Consider the following 19178-nt stretch of genomic DNA (forward strand, 5'->3'; position numbering starts at 1 on the left):
ATTTACGATTATTGGTCCCATTTCCCACGGTGCTTGTCTATTGCTCGCCCAAGTAGGCTAAGACACAATAGTGCACTAGTGGCCGCCAAACGTGCTGCTTTTACGCATTTCCCTAGTCCTATAGTCAGCCTGCTGATGCTCTTACTCCACAGAACATCATTCTGTCCTACTAGTAGCCCCCTTATGTCGGTGCCTGTGGGTGGTAGATAACCTAACTCCTGCACTGTTCTGTGTCCGGTCCAGTAGGCTATGTGTCTACCCCCATCACCTCATTAATAATTGTGAATATCCAATGGGCTATGGCTCCTTCCACTAGATCAGGGGTTTTCAAATTCACTGACTGTGAGCCTCCCCTTTGAGTAGGTAAAGACAATCGAGACGCAAACAGAGCCTATAGAAAAACGAAAACAAACATCAATCCCCAATTTTTTGCTCATACAAAAAAACAGGAAAACTAAATATTGCATCATTTTTTTGTTTTTCCGTTTGCCAGTTTGAATGGAATAGTTGAATGATCGGATGATACACGGAGCCATCTGAGCACTTCTAAGTCTACAACTGTTCTTATTTTCTCTTTGCAGTCAAAAGGAAAAAGAAGTCCAAGCGAGATGCTGAGTCTGACAATGAGTCTGGTCCTCTGGACACTGGGCTGTCTCTAATGGAGGACGAGGAGCTGGTCCTGCACTTGCTTGGCCAGAGGAGCTAACGGCTATTGTGAATAACGACATCTCACCCCTGCCGTGCAGAAGAGACTCTTTGTAATGCATTCACACGCATGCCATCTTCCAAACATTATGAAAAAACAAGTGTCGACTTCATGCAACACTTAAAAAAAAAATTAGACCAACATTTCGGCATACAAAGGCATAAGCAGAAATTTTGGTCCAGTTTTAAAAAGCTCTGCTTGAACTTTAATTGTTTTTTTTTCATAAAGTTGACTATTGGACCACCATGCGCTCCTCACCGTGTGGGTTTACTAACATTTAAGAAAGATCTCCTAAACGTCCACAGAACATTTTGTATATTTGTTGCCATCTTGCAGACTTGTTTTTAGTGGGTTGTGAACTTGTGAATGTTATTGCAGTAAAGAGGAACCAATTTGTAAAGTAAAGAGAATATTGCTTCTCATACACATTGCAGCAGTGATGGATGCATTTTTAGAAATAAATATTTTAATGACCGATTCAGGTTCTCACTGGAATATTATCTGATATTCAGCTGTCAAAAAATATCAGGTGATGCCATAGACAAATGATGCAAATCAAGAGCATAAATATCAAATGTGCATGGTGAAAAATAGCACAAATAAACAAATAAAAGAAAGCAATTCAAAGTCTACAAGTAACTCAACAGAGAAAGCTGATCTATTAAGATATTTTATTGAAAAAAGGAACAGTGACATTTTTGGCTTGTGTATTTGTATCTTTGCAGAAATAACAGTCTGGAGTACAGTATGATGCACTTTAGTGCAACAGCAAAAATGGATGAGCATGATCGCTTTGAAATTGTGTAAGTCAGCATCACATTACATACAATGTAAACGTATGTATCATGTAAACATCTTATGTTAAACAGTCCAAAAGATTTGTTTTATTCTCCTACCTCCACTACATTTCCAAACTGTTGGTATTGCAAAGGAGTATTTTACATGGCATTTGGATCCCAACTACATTTGGAATTAATGTTTGGAATTAATACCTGACATTTCCAGTTCATGCATCTTAAATAATTGGTTATTAGTTGTATTGTATTTTCTTTTCCAACTCATTAAATGAACCTGGACCCCATTTCTCGAAAGCGCCGTTGCTAACTGATTGGTAACTTACTAGGTTTCCAATGGGAAATTGCATTGGGACCAAGTAAGTTGCTAACTTAGTTAGCAATGACACTGATAACACCAGACCAGGGGTGCGTTTCTCAACAGACAAACCTAATTACTTTACATAGCCCTATATTAAAGGTGTACACAGGCATAGCTGTCTTGGATGGAAAACTGGGAGACACACTTTGCCCTGACAGCATGTTAAAACACACAATATTCCTTTTGATTTGCGTAAATCAAACACGGTGATGACAGTCATTTTGGGTTTTATGATCATATAGGCTATAGTATTGATGTGTAGGGTGAGTTTTAACAGTCTACCTGGTAGGTATTCCAAGACTATGGTTTAGTGATAAAAACAGGCTAAACTGACCCACAGGAAGTGGTAAACCTGCTAATAGATAGCCCACAGGTGTCATTTAGTCAAGAAAATGAGAACTGAGATCTTCTATTGAGCTTTAGCACTAGCTCAAAGTTAACTAGCCTATACCTGGCTTATTACTGAGGAGTTGCAGGCTCTTGGGACACCTCCCTGAATAACTTTTTCTTATCAGTAAGACTTGTATTACAAAAGAGAAATATTTTGAGAAGGCTTAGGCCAAAGTTCTCGAACAGTCAAATATCAAAATGTACAGTTACAATAATAATACAGCTTTTTCATTCTCACAAAAAGTTAAGGCTACTATTGTTATGTACACATTAACATGGTTATGGACTGACACAAAACAACACAGAATAACCATAGTAATCTTTTCGTTCATGTTCGTCATGAAAAAATGTCTTTCCCATTTGCAACTTGCCCTTTCTTTTTCATGACTATTTACAACCACCATAGATTTCAAATATTTCTATTGTCTTTCAAAATTTTACAAATTTCGTATTTACATATTCATGCGCCATCTTGAACGGTTCCAAATTTCTCAACATTTGTTTATCATGACATGAACTCACAACAGTAAGGGTCCCCTTTCTGCCTTTATAGTTTGAATAATGGGAAGTCAAATCTCATTGGACCTTTTTTAAATGCTGATCTTATTTTCGTGGTTGGTGTCTTCCTCTGAGATTGACTGTTGCGCCGGATGGGTTTCTACAATGACTGGCAGGTCCTTGTGGGCAGACACCTCATCCAGGATGCTGCACATTGGCTTCATCATCAGGGTGGATGTGTTGTCGGACGGGGGCTGGGCTCTGGTGTCGGACATGTTTGGGGTTTGCTCTATCACGGCCACCAGGTTGTCATCTTCAAACGCTCTGTAAAGAGTCAAGAGAACACGTGTTAGAAAAAAATCTGAGGAAATGTTTTCTGTAGAGCTGATGTTGGAGGAGAGCATGACGATAGTACTCCACTGCGGCATTCAAAAACAGGGCCACGACTTCTGAAAATATTTCTCAATGTCAGCAGTTCAGAATGTAAAAGACTTTTTTTTAAAATGCTCAAAATGGGTTAAGTTACAAATGATCGGTTTTATGGTCACATGGTGAGATGACAAGAAAATCATGAAGATGTTGGAGACCTTGTAATCTATCAACTGTAGTGGTTTTGAAGTCATAGAGAGTGAAAACGTATTAGGTCTTGCCTGTTATCATAGGTCCTTCTTGTCAAATGTTCTCCATGTCTGGGAGGGATGCCAAAGTTTCTCTGGGCTGCAGAGGATGAGGTAATGTTACAGTCAATGATAGGATTTTACCATAATAGGTTAGCTGTTCAATGACATTCATCAAGCGAACATTTGCAAGCGATGATGAGTAACTCCACCTGCTAGTCTGTCCCGCTTCTCGCTTTTGTAAGCAAAATAAAAGCAAATATAATAACCAGGTTGTCTAAATTCGTTTCCCACCTCCTCGAATCACAGGAGCTGGGGAGTCATTCTTCTGCACCAGTGAGTAGAATGCCATGGTGATGAAGATAAATGCGAGAGAGACGCCAACTCCAACCACAATGGGGATGTCGTGCTTTTCTAGGAGGGGGATGGAAGGTGGAGCTGGAGGAAATTCTGTAGAAGCGCTTGTCTTGTGAAAGCTGTACCGAAAAAAAACCATGATTATTTGATCTGCTGTAAATAATTGCTCTCTCTCTCTCTCTCTCTCTCTCTCTCTCTCTCACTCTCACTCTCTCTCTCTCTCTCTCTCTCTCTCTCTCTCTCTCACTCTCACTCTCACTCTCACTCTCTCTCTCTCTCTCTCTCTCTCTCTCTCTCTCTCTCTCTCTCTCTCTCTCTCTCTCTCTCTCTCACTCTCACACACACACTCACACACAGGGTTAACATCTTGGGACATAGTACTAGACCACCCAAATACTTACAATGTCTGGGTGGGGGGAATAGCAGAAAGCATACGTGAACTTGGTACATGGGTGCGCAGGAAAGAAGGCTTCGTATTAGAAGATTTGCTTGAGGCTTGATGACTTGATGCTTGATCTTTGGGAATTTGAGTGGTGCTGGTTGTTGATAATTGTATACGGGGATGCTGTACAGATGCAGAGCCATCGTCGAGGGGCTTTGGAGACTGAGTGTGTGTATGTGCTGTACTGGGTTGTACAGTCTGAGAAGGCACACTTGGTGTAAATATAATATTGGACGAGTCTGATTTGTGGTCTGGTGAGTGAGTTGTGTACTGCTTGAGCTTTGCATATCCCAGACTGGGTGGAGTAGGTGATGATGTGAAGGAAGTTGCTGTCACTGATGTCATTGCAGTCAATGAGGTCACTGATGTCACGGTTTCATAATGGGTTGATGAGTCTTTCAGTGGAGCACCTGAAATTGAAGGAAAAAAATACAGCATTGTTTAATCTACTGAAAATTAAAGATAAATTAAGTTGAAGAACCACCAAATAGATTTTAATGAACATTGTAACCAATTACCTGAGTCAGTTGTGTAGCTCCGACTATTGCTTTCTGTCATTGAAAGAGAGGATTGGTTTGAACTGGTTGAATCTTGCGGACTTGTGTTTGTGAACTGTAAAACAAAAATCACCAAAAAAGAATCACTAAGACGCACAAACCCAGTGTCACGCAGGACTTATGAAAAGGTTTGAGAGAGACAACACAAACCAAAAAATTCCATATTATATGCTCAACCTCAAGTATTTGTGTTGGTTTTACTCACGGGAGGAACAGTGATACTTTCTTCAGTTGGAGGATCCTCATCTGCATAGACATGATTAGTACAGAAAAAAGGCAATCAAAATAAACTGTTTAATGCAGTCATAATACTGCCATACAAAGACAAAGTGCAGTAACTACATATGAAGATGGTCTTCATTACACGTCCTTTATCTTGTGACAAAGCCTTATGGTCCAAATGTGTCCCGTTAAGAGATATTGCAAATTTGCAGTACATGTCCAACCTAACACCAAAACGTTGTGTTTCTTCGTTCCAATATCAGTTACTGCACTTTGCATTTGTAGGGCATAATAGTGAAAGCGCATGATGCACTGCATCCACCATCTCACATTTAACTAAGTGTTCAATTTGACTCAGCTTTGAATTAACACTACAGTGTACACGATTTCCTGTGCACAAATGACAAACGACATTTACCGTCGTAAATGTAAAGCATGGTGCTCTGCTGGTCTCGTCCCGCCTGGTTCTCAGCCGTACAGCGATACTCTCCTGCTGCATCCCAGTGGACATCAAACAAGTGGAGAGTGCCATTATCTACACATTAGAGAAAAAAAGAAGCATCCAAATTCACCTGCCAACAGATTATCACAGACCACCCACCACATTATAGCTACATTTTAGCAATCTCCCAAACTCCCGTACTGTGAATAATCTGTTTAATGTGCTCTGAATTATAACCAATCCTTCAATATTAGGACAGGAAACATCAAAGGAGATTAAATAGATAACAATGGAAGATCAAGGGAGGGAAGGGAGGTGAGGTGTGCGGTGATTGGTCATTATTTATGCATTAGATGGGAATGCAAAACAGACCTGTCAAGCCTCGTGATTTTATGCAAGACTACACCACAGAATAATGATTAATTGGGCCTTTGCGTTCTATCACACTATCACACTACTGTCTCTCACAGGTCTTTCCATATTCACTTTACTAAACTAGACTGCCTGTGCAGTCGCCTTCGACTGCTTAAGGTATATCCCCGAAACGCAACGCTTCCAGTCCCCCATCATTCCTACCACTCCCGTCCACCTTTTCATAAACGTATATGATAAATACAAAATATTAAAGAAATATATTCAATATCTATACATAGATCAATGACGTGCATAGGCTTAAAACCTGGGGCAAATGGTAACACTGTTTTAATGGTTCACTATTACAGTGAATATACCACATTAGGTACAGTGTAATAACCATTGTAACAATATTTAATACCATGTAATACCAGTGTAACACCATGTACCAATTTTGTACTACATCATGTATTTTTGTGTAAGTGGTATTACATGGTATTGCATATTGTTACACTGGTATTACACTAGTATTACATGGTATTAAATATTGTACACTGGTTATTACACTGTACCTGGTATTGCATATTGTTACACTGGTATTACACTAGTATTACATGGTATTAAATATTGTTACACTGTACCTAATATGGTAGATTCACTGAAATGGTGAACTGTTAAAATAAGGTAGTACCGGGCAAATCAATCCACCCAGTCAGAAGTTATGGGCCAAATAAAAATTCCGCCATTTTGAAACTGTTGACATCCAAACTCAAATCAGTTCATGAACCTACCCTAGAGCATTAACACACCAAATCTGGGACAAATCCATCCGACTGGTCAGAAGTTATGAGCCAAACAAAAATTCGGCCATCTTGAATTCAGCCATCTTGAAAGTGTTGGCCTCCAAACTCGAATAAGTTCATGAACCTACCCTAGAGCATTAACACACCAAATCTGGGAGAAATCCATCCACTCAGTCAGAAGTTATGGGCCAAACAAAAATTCGGCCATCTTGAATTCAGCCATCTTGAAAGCGTCAACCTCCAAATTCGATTCAGTTCATGAACCTGCCCTAGAGGATTCACCCAAAAAATCTGGGACAAATCCAAACATCCGTTCAAAAGTTATCGCGTTAACACGACTTTACATGGCGGCGGACGCGGCGGTGGCGGCGGACGCAGCGGCGGCGCACGCAAAACCAGACGCTCCGCGTTTCGGGGATATAATTAAGTATAATTCGAGCACCCACTGCTACTGGCAATTTGAATGTATCCAGGGGAGTATTACAGCCTGGCTATGCAGTAAATCAGCTTAGGTTAACCTTGAGGTAGTGATGAATCCGCTAAAACAGTGGTTCCCAACCTATGGGTTGTGACCAAACCTATGGGTCGCCAAAGATCCACAGAGGGTCGCGAAGCTTTCTTGATTTTAAGGGGTTTAATTTTAAATACCATATATAGCCCATGTTGAATAAATGACAAAGTAGTTATATCCCCGAAACGCGGAGCGTCGGGGATGTAATGGTTTTGCGTGCGCCGCCGCCGCCGCGTAAGGTCTTTCGTGTTAACGCGATAACTTTTGAACGGATGTTTGGATTTGTCCCAGATTTTTTGGGGTGAATGCTCTAGGGCAGGTTCATGAACTGATTCGAGTTTGGAGGTCAACACTTTCAAGATGGCTGAATTCAAGATGGCCGAATTTTTGTTTGGTCCATAACTTCTGACCGGGTGGATGGATTTGTCCCAGATTTGGTGTGTGAATGCTCTAGGGCAGGTTCATGAACTGCTTCGAGTTGGGAGGTCAACACTTTCAAGATGGATGAATTCAAGATGGCCGAATTTTTGTTTGGTCCATAACTTCTGACCGGGTGGATGGATTTCTCCCAGATTTGGTGTGTGAATGCTCTAGGGTAGGTTCATGAACTGCTTCGAGTTGGGAGGTCAACACTTTCAAGATGGCTGAATTCAAGATGGCCGAATTTTTGTTTGGTCCATAACTTCTGACCGGGTGGATGGATTTGTCCCAGATTTGGTATGTGAATGCTCTAGGGTAGGTTCATGAACTGATTCGAGTTTGGAGGTCAACACTTTCAAGATGGCTGAATTCAAGATGGCCGAATTATTGTTTGGCCCAATGCCCATAACTACTGACCGGGTGGATGGATTTGTCCCAGATTTTGTGTGTGAATGCTCTAGGGTAGGTTCATGAACTGATTCGAGTTTGGACGACAACAGTTTCAAAATGGCGGAATTGGCCCATAACTTCTGACTGGGTGGATTGATTTGCCCGGTAACACCTTATTTTAATGGTTCACCATTTCAGTGAATCTACCATATTAGGTACAGTGTAATAACCAATGTAACAATATTTAATACCATGTAATACTAGTGTAATACTAGTGTAACAATATGCAATATCAGGTACAGTGTAATAACGAGTGTAACAGTATGCAATACCATGTAATATAGTGTAATACCAGTGTAACAATATGCAATACCATGTAATACCACTTATGCACAAACGCATGATGTAAGTAAAAGAAATGGCGGTGTTACACTGGAATTACATTGTCTTCAATATTTTTACACTGGTTATTACACTGTACCTAATGTGGTATATCCACTGAACCATTAAAACAGTATTACCATTTGCCCCATTTTTTGCTTCATTTTCACAATAGCCGTTTGGTTTTAAGCCTATGCACGTCATGTCACGTCTGTATGTATCATATACGTTTACGAAATGGTGGACGGGAGTGGTAGGAATGATGGGGGACTGGAAGCGTCGCATTTCGGGGATATACTTTACGCAGTCGAAGGCGACTGCACAGGCAGTCTAGTTTAGTTTTTAGTTTAGTTTACTTTATTTGTACCCGTAGGTAAACTAGTTTTGCAGTTTAAAAAGAAGTATTTAATTATAATTAAATATATGCTAAACTAATATATGCATAGTAACAAAATGTAAGTGCTACAGTAAACATTTATTCTATATTTGACCAAAGACGAATTGAGGAATAAATAACTAAAATGGGTTTTTGCAGGAAACAGAGGGTATCATGTAACTCCCTCTCATGCAGGCGCTTGCGCGGTTCGGTCGCGAAAGCTTACAATGGTAAAAACATGGGTCCTTGAAGAAAAAGGTTGGGAACCACTGCTCTAAAAGAAGGTCATTATGTCCTCATTGTCTTAACTAAATGACACTGTGTGGTACCTATCAGCAGGTTTACTCCTTCCTGTAGAGTAATCGCTTAACCATGTTCTTGGAATGGTACCCGGGCCAAGTTGCCACAACACCATCATCAGATTCAGTCCTCAGTCTTGAAATTCAAGGTGATGCATTAACCTCAAGTCAGGATTGTAACAATGTCAGGTCTTCAGCAAAAGGTCAGAGTTGGAGTTACACTGGACAAGAAGGGCAAAATGGCCTGTTAACCCTGTAAGACACAGCCCTTATTTTCTGTTACCAAAATGGCAATGACCAAGTCGTAATATTACTAAAGACCCTGTACACTGTCATAGTGGTGTAGGACTATGGTAGTAACGATTTTCAGTGACGATTACAGTGGGACGGCACGTGTTAAGGGTCAACAGAGACGCCTGTGAAACGTACCGTCTATGTGTCCGTGCAGTGCGGTGGGCAGGCTGCTGAGCTGTCCCCTGGTCCAGGCGTAGGTGATGGGCAGTTCTCCTACAGCCCCACAGGGCAGGGCTACACTGCTGCCCACCACACCGCTCACTGACCTCTGGAACAACATGATGACTGGACTCTCTGGACACAGATTATTTCAGAATATAATAATTCATGTGTGTAATGAAATGATGCTGCATACCCACCAATACACCCCTGTGTCTTATAATCCCTAAATAAGGCTCAAGCAACACTTTTTTTCACTTAAATAAGTCATAAGACTATCTCAGCTGACACATACATGCAGTGGCGTGCACAGACATTTTTTGGGGGGGAAGGTGCTCCAGGGGGGCATGTGGAACTTCCAGTTGCCTATTCTCGTCATGCTTGTGCTTGTTAAGCATTTGTGGTGGATCATTTCGATATGGACCATAGTACATTGTGACAAAAAATAGAAAGGAATTTCAAAAAGGGATTTTTTTGTCCAGTAGGGCAAAGGGGCAGGTGCCACCTCATCCCTATCTGTGCACACATATGCATACATGGATGGCAGTTTAACATTTTCCTTAATCCAGTTCTACTGTTTTCCTGTGGTAATATGTCATTCCAGACAAATAATTTGGCTATGTATCAATAGAATCATCCGCTAATACATAATTACATGATATGACTATGTACAACTCTTTTGTAAGTGTTTTACTGACATCACACTCACCTGCAACACGAAGTGTAGCTACTCTCTCGTCCTGGCCCATGGAGTTAAAGGCCTTGCACGTGTACAAACCTTCGTCATACCTTCTCACCGAGGCAATGAAGAGAGTTGCATTTCTCACTCTGGGATAATGTAAAGTGGAATTGCACAAAGTAGTTACACAGAATGTCAAAGTGAAGTCCAATAAAGCAGCTGTTTGGCTGAGCAAGTTGATCACAGTATTATCATTGCACTTATGGCGATGTCAATATAATGAGAATTTGATTGCTCCCCCACTCATCCACTGTAAGGCAAGGCAAGGCAATTTTATTTATTTCATACATAAGTAAATGCTATTCAATGTGCTTCACGAAAAAGTAAGATAAAATTAAATTTAAAAAATGAAAGTAAAAGGACAAGGCATGGCAGGTGAAAACAGAATAAGATGAGTAATGATGAAAGCAAGAAATATGGACAAAAGACAAATAAAAATATCAAAAACATTTTGATCTCTGTAAACTCACCCGATTGTAATTTTTCCACCAGTCATTACTGAATGGCCCTGTTTGGCCCATACAATGAATGGGGCAGGGTGTCCGGATACCCGACATTGTATCACCACCTCTGCCCCAATCGGAGCTGTCATCTTTGACGGCCAGATAGAAACAGATGGTGGAGCTAAAAAAAGTGGAGATTACGATTATACATCTGCTTACAGAATGGAATGGCTTGTCTGTTTTATTTAGCAATATCACAACCAGGGGAGTGGAGCACTTACCCACTTACAGGCAAATTATACAATGCTGGAGATACACATAGCTAGGCTTACCACATGTGTTTGAAGTGTTGAGAGTTTAAAAAGAATAGTCCTATCCTACACACACACACACACACACACACACACACACACACACACACACACACACACACACACACACACACACACACACACACACACACACACACACACACACACACACACACACACACATCCCATATCACCCACATCAAAACAGGCATAGCTGAAGAAGTTGGACAGTGACAGAATCCATGCTTGACTAGTACCCCCCCCCTCCACACACACACAGACACACACACACAGACACACACACACACACACACACACACACATATCCAACATCACCTGACGCACATCAAAACACACATTGCTGAAGACGTTGGACAGTGACAGAATCCATGACCACCACCCCCCCCCCCCACACACACACACACACACACACACACACACGCACGCACGCATGCATGCACACAGACTCTCTCTCTCACACACACACACACACACACACACACACACACACACACACACACTTTACTTGAATTACAGTTAGTTAGTGATTTTTCTCACTTACCGAGTACTTCTAGATAAGCCTTCCTGGATGTGACATCTCTGGGAAGGTAACTGTTTGATGCCCTGCAGAAATACATCCCTCGGTCTGAATCTTTCACGCTAGAAAAGAAATGTCACCCATGAGGTTAATGTAAAGCAGTCTGTCACTCAGTAGCCCCATCATGCACACCACTCTACTAATGGAATGCTGTAATAGGCATTAGATAGTTGATGACGTTACACAGGGCCTTAAGTAATGCACTACGACTTGGTTATTCCTATTCTGGTAAGGGCAGATTTATGGCGCAGTGTTTTAACAGGTTTAAATTCATCTGGGGAGCATAATGCTGCATTAAATGAAAAGAAGTATGGTCATGTGATTTTACAGTGCATAGATTAATACTCTATAGTATTTTCTGAAGCACACTGTATACCTATACAACCTATACAAATACCTTTATAAATAAACTTGCCTTGCCTTGCCTTGCCTAGCTTACCTGTGGAAAAGGAGATCCCCATTTGCCTCAATACTGAAGTGTGATGCAGGAGTGAGTTGCCAATTGTTTTTGAACCAGTTGACTGTGGCAGGAGGTCTGCTTACTGGAGGTCTGCACACTAGAGTTGTGGCACTCCCCCTCCTCACAGTCACATTAGTTGGCTCTCTCTGAAAGGTCCACTCCATCACTGCATAAAGACACGTGCCATAAAAAAACCTCAATTTTCTACACAGAACTAACATTTCCATTTTTTGTTCCTAGTCTAATCACTGAGCAATATGGCTAAATACTAAATGATGAAATAATTTTAGTTTTGACCATTTGAAAAGGAGATTTAATATTGACAAACATTTTGTTCAAACCTGCTGCAAGGAGATAGGCTGGTTTGGATGTGATCACGATCTTTTCATGTTTTGCTTCACAATGATAAAATCCCTCATCCACCCCTGATACATTTCTGAAGAAGACATTGTAAGTAACATGTAATGAATTGGATTTTGGACGTTGAATATTATGTCATGGACACTAGATGTCCTAGTGCAGGCCTAGGTAAGAATGAAGCAGTTGTACTGACCTTATAATAAGCAACTGTCCATTATGATTAAGATTTTGGCGAGAATCATTCCCTACAGGCCGGGCATCTTTAAACCAGTGTACTTGGGGATCTGAGAGGCCCCCAACAGAGCAATGAAAAACAGCTTTTCCTCCCATAACAACGGTTGTGTTTTCAGGGCCCTGTACAATCTTCAAGGTAATGTTAGCGTCTAGTATAGCAAACAAACAAAAAAGACCATCCTAGTCAGCACACTTTTTTCACATAATATGGCAATTTTTACAATGACTGAGTATTTTGTGATTGTCTAATTTCATGAAAACAGTCATGGGGCGCAGATATCATCCAAGTCAGCTCAGATCAACCACAAAATGTACCGGTAATTACCGGTAGATTGAGCCATTCTGCACACCAACATGTGAGACACATTTCAAAACAATCAGTTCATGTGTTGGTGAGTTGTATTGCACATCATCAAAAGGACAAATAAACAAACCAGAGCGTAAACATAACGCCTTGGGAAAGGTCATCGTAGCAAAGAACAATCTGTAAATGTGCATTTCTGTAAATTTCCCAGTACAAATACAGTACATCTCAAAGGGCCTAACACATTCAACTGCCTTTTGAAGTCATTAAAGATCTGGCCTATCCCCGTGTACCACAAGTGTTTGGTCAAGAAAGCAAAACTCACCAGAAACTGTCAAAGTTGCCATATTGCTTGTCTTGCTGATATTCAAAAGAGAATTGTGTGTAACACAGACGTACACCCCCTCGTCCTCTTTGGACACGTGTTGCAGTGTGAGTGTGCCTGAGGTCTTCCTTTGCTCCCCACCACCATACTGACCCTGTTAGAACAAGAATGTTTAAGGTGAACTGTGTAATATATATTTTTTACAATTCATGCTGCCCATTCTCAAATCTAGCCTACCTTTTTCACAAATACTTACCAACACCATTATTCATGATGACTAGGGAAATTGCCCTTTTCATACAGAAAAAGGTGGATGTTCTCCATGTTCACCATTTTGAATTTCCAGAAATAAATTTTTAGCTGCAAAATGTACTGTACTTCATACTAGTAAATATTAGTTTATTATTTAGTTAATATTCATGAAAAAAGGTCTACTTTGGCAATAAGTAGCACAGTTTCAATGACCAGCATAGTTTCCCTAATTAGTCGGACCACAATTTAGCGTAGAGCCTATGTTATAACCCTACTGTCACCAAAATTATAATTGTTATGTCTTAATCTGTACTGTCATAGCAATGTTGTTACGATGTAGTTTTTCAGCAAATAGTGAATAGACCTGCCCGCGACCCCATCTATAGTAAGAGGCTACGTTCAAGAAATAAATATTTTTCAAATATACTTTGGAGAACACTGTCTCTTTACTTTTCACTTGTATGGCCATATTTGAATTAGATTCCCAATAATGGTTCACAATATTATCCAAATATCTGTCTTCCACCAAAGTAAGTCATAGTGAACCCCCAAATCACCTGAATCGGACTTCCTCTACTGGTTGGCTTTCCATCCTTGAGCCAGGTGATGCTAGCAGCAGGCCAGCTGTCTCCAGACACACACTGAAGAGACACCATGTCACCGTCACATGCCGTCTGAGAAGGTGGGCTGAAGAACACATCAGCTATATCTGCACAAGAACATTTGGAAGCTGTTGTTGGCTTACATGTTAATGACAGGTTTTAAAGCTGCACAGCCAAATACTGACCTGGGAGCAGCACCAACAATTAAAGGCACAGACAAATAAAAAAATTTGAATCAGGGTTGATACCGGCTGTATAATTGTCATTTCTCTCCATTATTTTGTTGACCAAAAGTAACCTTGGTTCCTATACCGGCTTTGTAAATGCTGACTGTGGTCTTGATGTTGTTGGCATCTGTCCTGGCGCTGCAGGTGTACGTCCCCAGGTCCTCTTCCCGCAGCTGGAAGAAGAGCAGAGAGCCGTTGGGCATCTGGTGCATCTTAGAGCTGTGAGCTGCTACTGATGTTCCCCCACCAAACAGCTCCTTCTCCCAAGACACAGGTAGGCCCTTCTGCAGGCTTGAGTCGTACGCAGCACAGTGCAGCATCAGTGGCTGGTTTAGCACGCCGATACTGTCCTCTGGCACTGTGGAAAACTCTGCAAGAGGAGGGAGACTTCAAATCCAAAATCTCCTACAATGCAAACCAGCAGATAGACAGACGTGTCCATGCACATAACAGTTTAAAATAAGTGTATGAAATGGTTGCATTTACAGCAACAAGTACATGTCACATTACCAGGGCTTACACACAGTGGATTTGAAGATATGTAGCCGTGTATTATCACAAATGCAATGCTCTTCATGCAATGCATCATTGGAGCGCCACACGAATAGGCTTACAATGATTAAAAAAAATCAGTGTCGCCTACACAGGATGAAAAATATCTCTACATCTCTTACTCACCCAACTTGCTGAATGTGGAATGCACACCAAGGTAGAAGCAAAGTCCCAGGAGACAAACAGAGCATGATGACATCCGTGGCCGGCTGGATCGCAAGGAGGACATTCTGCTAATCCTTCCTGTATATGAAAAGAACCCACAATGAGAACAGAATTATCCAGACAAGCACAGCTGTTATCAAAATGTGTTTGGGGTTGTGACCTGTGCCATGGGCATAATTTTAGGTGTGGATGGTGGGGCATGTCCATACCATTTGTTTTAAAGTTGTTTTGTGCTTTTCTGCTTTATTTAGGATAGGATAGTGAGAGGGACAGGAAACGGGTGAGGAGAGAGAGACGGGGAAAGACCGGCCAACAACCAACGCCAGAACCGAACCCAGGTCGCCGGCACAGCAACCCAGTGCCCTACCGCTAGGCCACGGTAGGGCCATGTCCATACCATTTTTGAGGTAAACATAGCTTATATAATACAAGTATAATTCAAAAATAGCGTACCTGGACAATTTCCCATAGTAATGGCCTCAACACTTTCCAAGTCAAAACTACACCCTCACCCTAAAAAGTACATTTCAGCACACCATTTACCCCATGAGCTTTCATTATCTGTGTATACAACATAAAATGTGAAATGGAGATGGTTTCTATTTTGGCCTCTGGCACAATTCTTTGCATGCTGTACTCAATGCCCTCACACTGTGCCGACCATCATCAGGCCACTTGTTCTTTGGTTAAACCAACTACACAAAGTTTGTATATGCTACTGTAGTCACTTATTGTCATCACGAACATCTCTTTTTTTACAATAATATGTGGTTCCACTTTGGTTGTATTGTAATGACAGCTCAGTCACTTATTGGCATGGACGTCCCGTCTGTCTTTTTTCATAGCAAACTGTGTAAATCTCACCAAACAAGCCCCTCGCACACTGCCATTTGCAATGGTTTTCTCAATGTTTCAATCCACTGACAATTCACTTATTGTCATCTTGGATGTGTCTTTTTTTCCACAGTAATATGTGACTGTCCTTTGGTCACATCATAATGGCAACTCAGTTTTTTTTTGTTCAGAAAACTGGCCTCTTAAGTCTTGTACAAAGAAGCGGCCACTTAAGCCTGCCACAAAGCAGCCATAAACCCCCATGTCCCAGTGACTGAAACATGAAAAGAGTGGAGGAGAGGCTTTGTAGTACTAAGATCAGTTGTGGTGCGGTGAAAGAAAGCATCCTATTAAGGTAACCACTTTGATGGCCACGCCGGCTCCCATTTAAGACCTTATCTCCCAAACAGCAGTAGGTGCGATCACATGCTTTCTTCCTTCTACGGTAGAGAACGCTTACCTGGACCAAATGCGGTACTGTGTAGAGAATGATGTTTTTGTGATGCATGGAATAGAAAATTACAATATTAGATGCATTAACCCGCTAGGACACGGCATTATAAATTTGCTGTTAAAAGAATGGCAATGACCAAATCGTAGTACATTACTTAAGGCCCTGTGTTATGTCATAGTATTGTAGTACTATGGTAGTTACCTTTTCAATGACCATTACAGCGTGCCACTGGAGATACGGCGTGCATTAAGGGTATGCAATTGCATTGTCTGGAAAACTACAAGGTCCTCACTAAACCCTTTAGGTCAGAAACATTATAGGGCACTCTAGGCCTACATCGTAACGTGACTGGCTGTCATTCCATAAAATCGAGCTATTCCTCAGTTCTCTAAAACAATGTCATAGATTACAACTGAGGGGGATATTGTTGAATGCTTGAACCAAATTCACTCGTTGTATCTTTCTTGCTTGATGTCGACCTTATCAAGACTTTCTTGCTTAATGTTGATCTCATTCAGACATTAAGTTCCAAGGCTCAAGGGCTGTGCCTGTTACTCAAAGTCTGTGACCTAGAAACAAGTGCATTGTGACGGATACTTAACATCACGGACAGCTCTAGAGCATGTGCTGAACAAGCAGGTGTACCTGACTGGTACAACTACTAGAAGCTGTTGCAGACTACCTAAGAAAGTGGTGACTCAGCATTGATTGTCAGATGTGACTGCATGGCTTGCTTTGTTGAATTCATATGGACTCTTGAATTATGTAAACACATTAACATGCAGCTCTGATGATACCTGGGTTGAGCTTGTGGTGGAACTAACTCTATTATGACCCTACCAATTCATTGGCTGCTTTTCTAGGGTTTTGCTGTAGGCCTACTCAGAAAAGAGGGGAAGTGGACAAATAATATCACAGCACATGTATATATAAGCCTTGTAAAAGTTGTCGCAAAGGTTTAATTTTGATGCACCATCCTCAGGGTGGAGCACATCCAGAGATGTATGTGTTGTGGAACTACCTCACGGCCAATGCAGAGGTCTTCAATTTTATCTGATCCCCCCCTCAGGACCACAGCTGGGTGGGTACCAGGTCTATATCCTGAATAATAGGTAAGGGTCATTTGCCTGGATCTCCAAGGTTGATAAAATTCCTCTGAAAGTTTAATTTGGCATTTCACCTGGGCTCTTCAAGTCCACTGCGTCCCCTCATAAGTATTTATTGTTGAGATGCAGTCGCTGAGTGTGGGTATATAACAGTTATATACCCACACTCAGCGACTGCATCTCTCAACAATATCATTAACTATTCCCTGTCTTACCAGCCTCACAAGATCATCCAGCATGGAAGTGCCACATCAAATCCTAAACACAAAAATAAAATAAATAGATAGTGTTCCACCAATGCAATTACTTTTCATGGAGTACCATTGGGTCATTGCATATAAGACAGCTGGTGCGACCAAGCATGCAAAGCAGTTATGTGTGTGGGTTATTTCTGTGATAGGATTTAGGCAAAGAGTCAGATAATGCAAAGCAAGTATAAAGTTAAGTTGATCAAGTCTATATTCTCCTGGAAAGGCAACCATTATAATAAATTACAATATGAAAAGCCACAGAATTACAGTCAAGGTAGGGTTGGTGTACATTAATTGTGAGCATGTTTAGTCCCCTTATTTTCACTGAAAAGGTCAAAGGTCACTGACAAACACACAGTGCGTACATACCCAGTAAAACATGTCTATTTGCATTTCTCATCAACATAATGAGACATAACTGCAGAAAATGGACACTGTCTCAAAGTGTTTCAAAGCTATGATGAAATCAATTTCTCAGATCTAACACTGATTAAGGTTCATGGCTGCATCTCACATACAGAGCTACACTACTGCAGAATCAAATGTGTGTAAAAACATGCAGATTCATTTCATATAGCCTACTTTAATATACAACATCCGTTTTTTTGTTCCTGTTGTGTTGATTTGTCCAAGTATTTTGAGAAATGTAGCACTATTGGAGAAACATCTCAAAGCATAGTGATTGCAGCAAGGAACGCAGAGGATACAAGTTAGTGCATGCATTTGGATACAGATTAAAACCAAACGAAATGCTTTACATTGTATATACCCAACCCAATACCAAAGCAACACATACAACAAGTGCACATATGCATTTCATAATTGAACACAGAAAACATCCTCATGAAAAAAAAACACTCACCTTGACCCCGGAGTAACACCTTATCCAAACAGAAATAATCCACCAGGCAATGTCCAGGCATTAGGTATTTCAAATCAATCAGATTGATGGATGAAATATTTCCTGTTGATATAGAAGTGTATCATCTTAGATTAGGGATGCTTTGCAGTCTCCAGCTGACCTGCCTCTGTCCTTACCAAGCTCACAGCCTCTCTGTGGATTACCTTAAGAGGAGCTGGATGCTGCCTCCACTCCACTCCACTCCACACACACACACACACACACACACACACACACACACACACACACACACACACACACACACACACACACACACACACACACACACACACACACACACACACCTACGCTATGTGTTATTGCATAATGGGCATAATTGGGGGGTGTCACGACAAAAATAATATTTATAATTGTTACTTAAACATAAACACACATTCTGTGATCTGAAAAGCATTTTTACTCTTACACACATAACAGATGAATAAATAGACAAGGAAAGGATAGGGTACATTATTAGCTTTATTTACAAAACTGTGTTTTCCACCTTCTTTTTTTATTTAGAAAAGCTGGGGTTATTGGGTTCATCGGAATATTTACTGACAAGTGAATGATTTTACAGGTCCATGGCATGAGTATTGATACAGGCCACATGTAGTAATTCTTTGCAAATGTAAATTGACTTCTTTGGCCTGATAAATTCGCCACAATCAAATGTAAATGAGGATA

The 19178-nt window shown here is 40.9% G+C and overlaps 2 protein-coding genes across 2 annotated transcripts in view; one reads left to right on the plus strand and one right to left on the minus strand.

The window, feature by feature from the left end:
* Nucleotides 1–1183, plus strand: part of ddx10 (DEAD (Asp-Glu-Ala-Asp) box polypeptide 10) — a 17889-nt gene extending 16706 nt beyond the window's left edge. The window contains exon 20 of the mRNA XM_063187467.1: nucleotides 582–1183. Coding sequence (XP_063043537.1) covers nucleotides 582–706 — 125 coding nt within the window. The 3' untranslated portion in view covers nucleotides 707–1183. The remainder of the gene's footprint in view (nucleotides 1–581) is intronic.
* Nucleotides 1034–15887, minus strand: LOC134438048 (hemicentin-2). The gene is made up of 18 exons (XM_063187635.1): nucleotides 15871–15887; nucleotides 14314–14615; nucleotides 13957–14108; nucleotides 13148–13301; nucleotides 12478–12667; nucleotides 12266–12360; nucleotides 11904–12090; nucleotides 11429–11526; nucleotides 10583–10736; nucleotides 10083–10201; nucleotides 9350–9508; nucleotides 5363–5479; nucleotides 4928–4968; nucleotides 4684–4777; nucleotides 4125–4575; nucleotides 3661–3842; nucleotides 3400–3466; nucleotides 1034–3073 (listed from the first exon to the last, which is right to left on the minus strand). The coding sequence occupies exons 1-18, from the start codon at nucleotides 15885–15887 to the stop codon at nucleotides 2842–2844; spliced, it is 2811 nt and encodes a 936-aa protein (XP_063043705.1). The 3' UTR covers nucleotides 1034–2841.
* Between the last annotated feature and the right edge of the window lie 3291 nt (nucleotides 15888–19178).

This window comes from Engraulis encrasicolus, chromosome 21 (assembly GCF_034702125.1).
Source record: "Engraulis encrasicolus isolate BLACKSEA-1 chromosome 21, IST_EnEncr_1.0, whole genome shotgun sequence".
In the NCBI taxonomy this organism is placed as follows: domain Eukaryota; kingdom Metazoa; phylum Chordata; class Actinopteri; order Clupeiformes; family Engraulidae; genus Engraulis; species Engraulis encrasicolus.

Bases quoted from the DNA above. Each gene is read 5' to 3' on its own strand.
- LOC134438048 (XM_063187635.1), bottom strand. The intron at 12,361-12,477 runs GTCAGTACAACT...TGTCTTCTTCAG, and splicing joins GGACAGTTGCTTATTATAAG to AAATGTATCAGGGGTGGATG. The intron at 3,467-3,660 runs GTGGGAAACGAA...CATCCTCTGCAG, and splicing joins AGCTCCTGTGATTCGAGGAG to CCCAGAGAAACTTTGGCATC.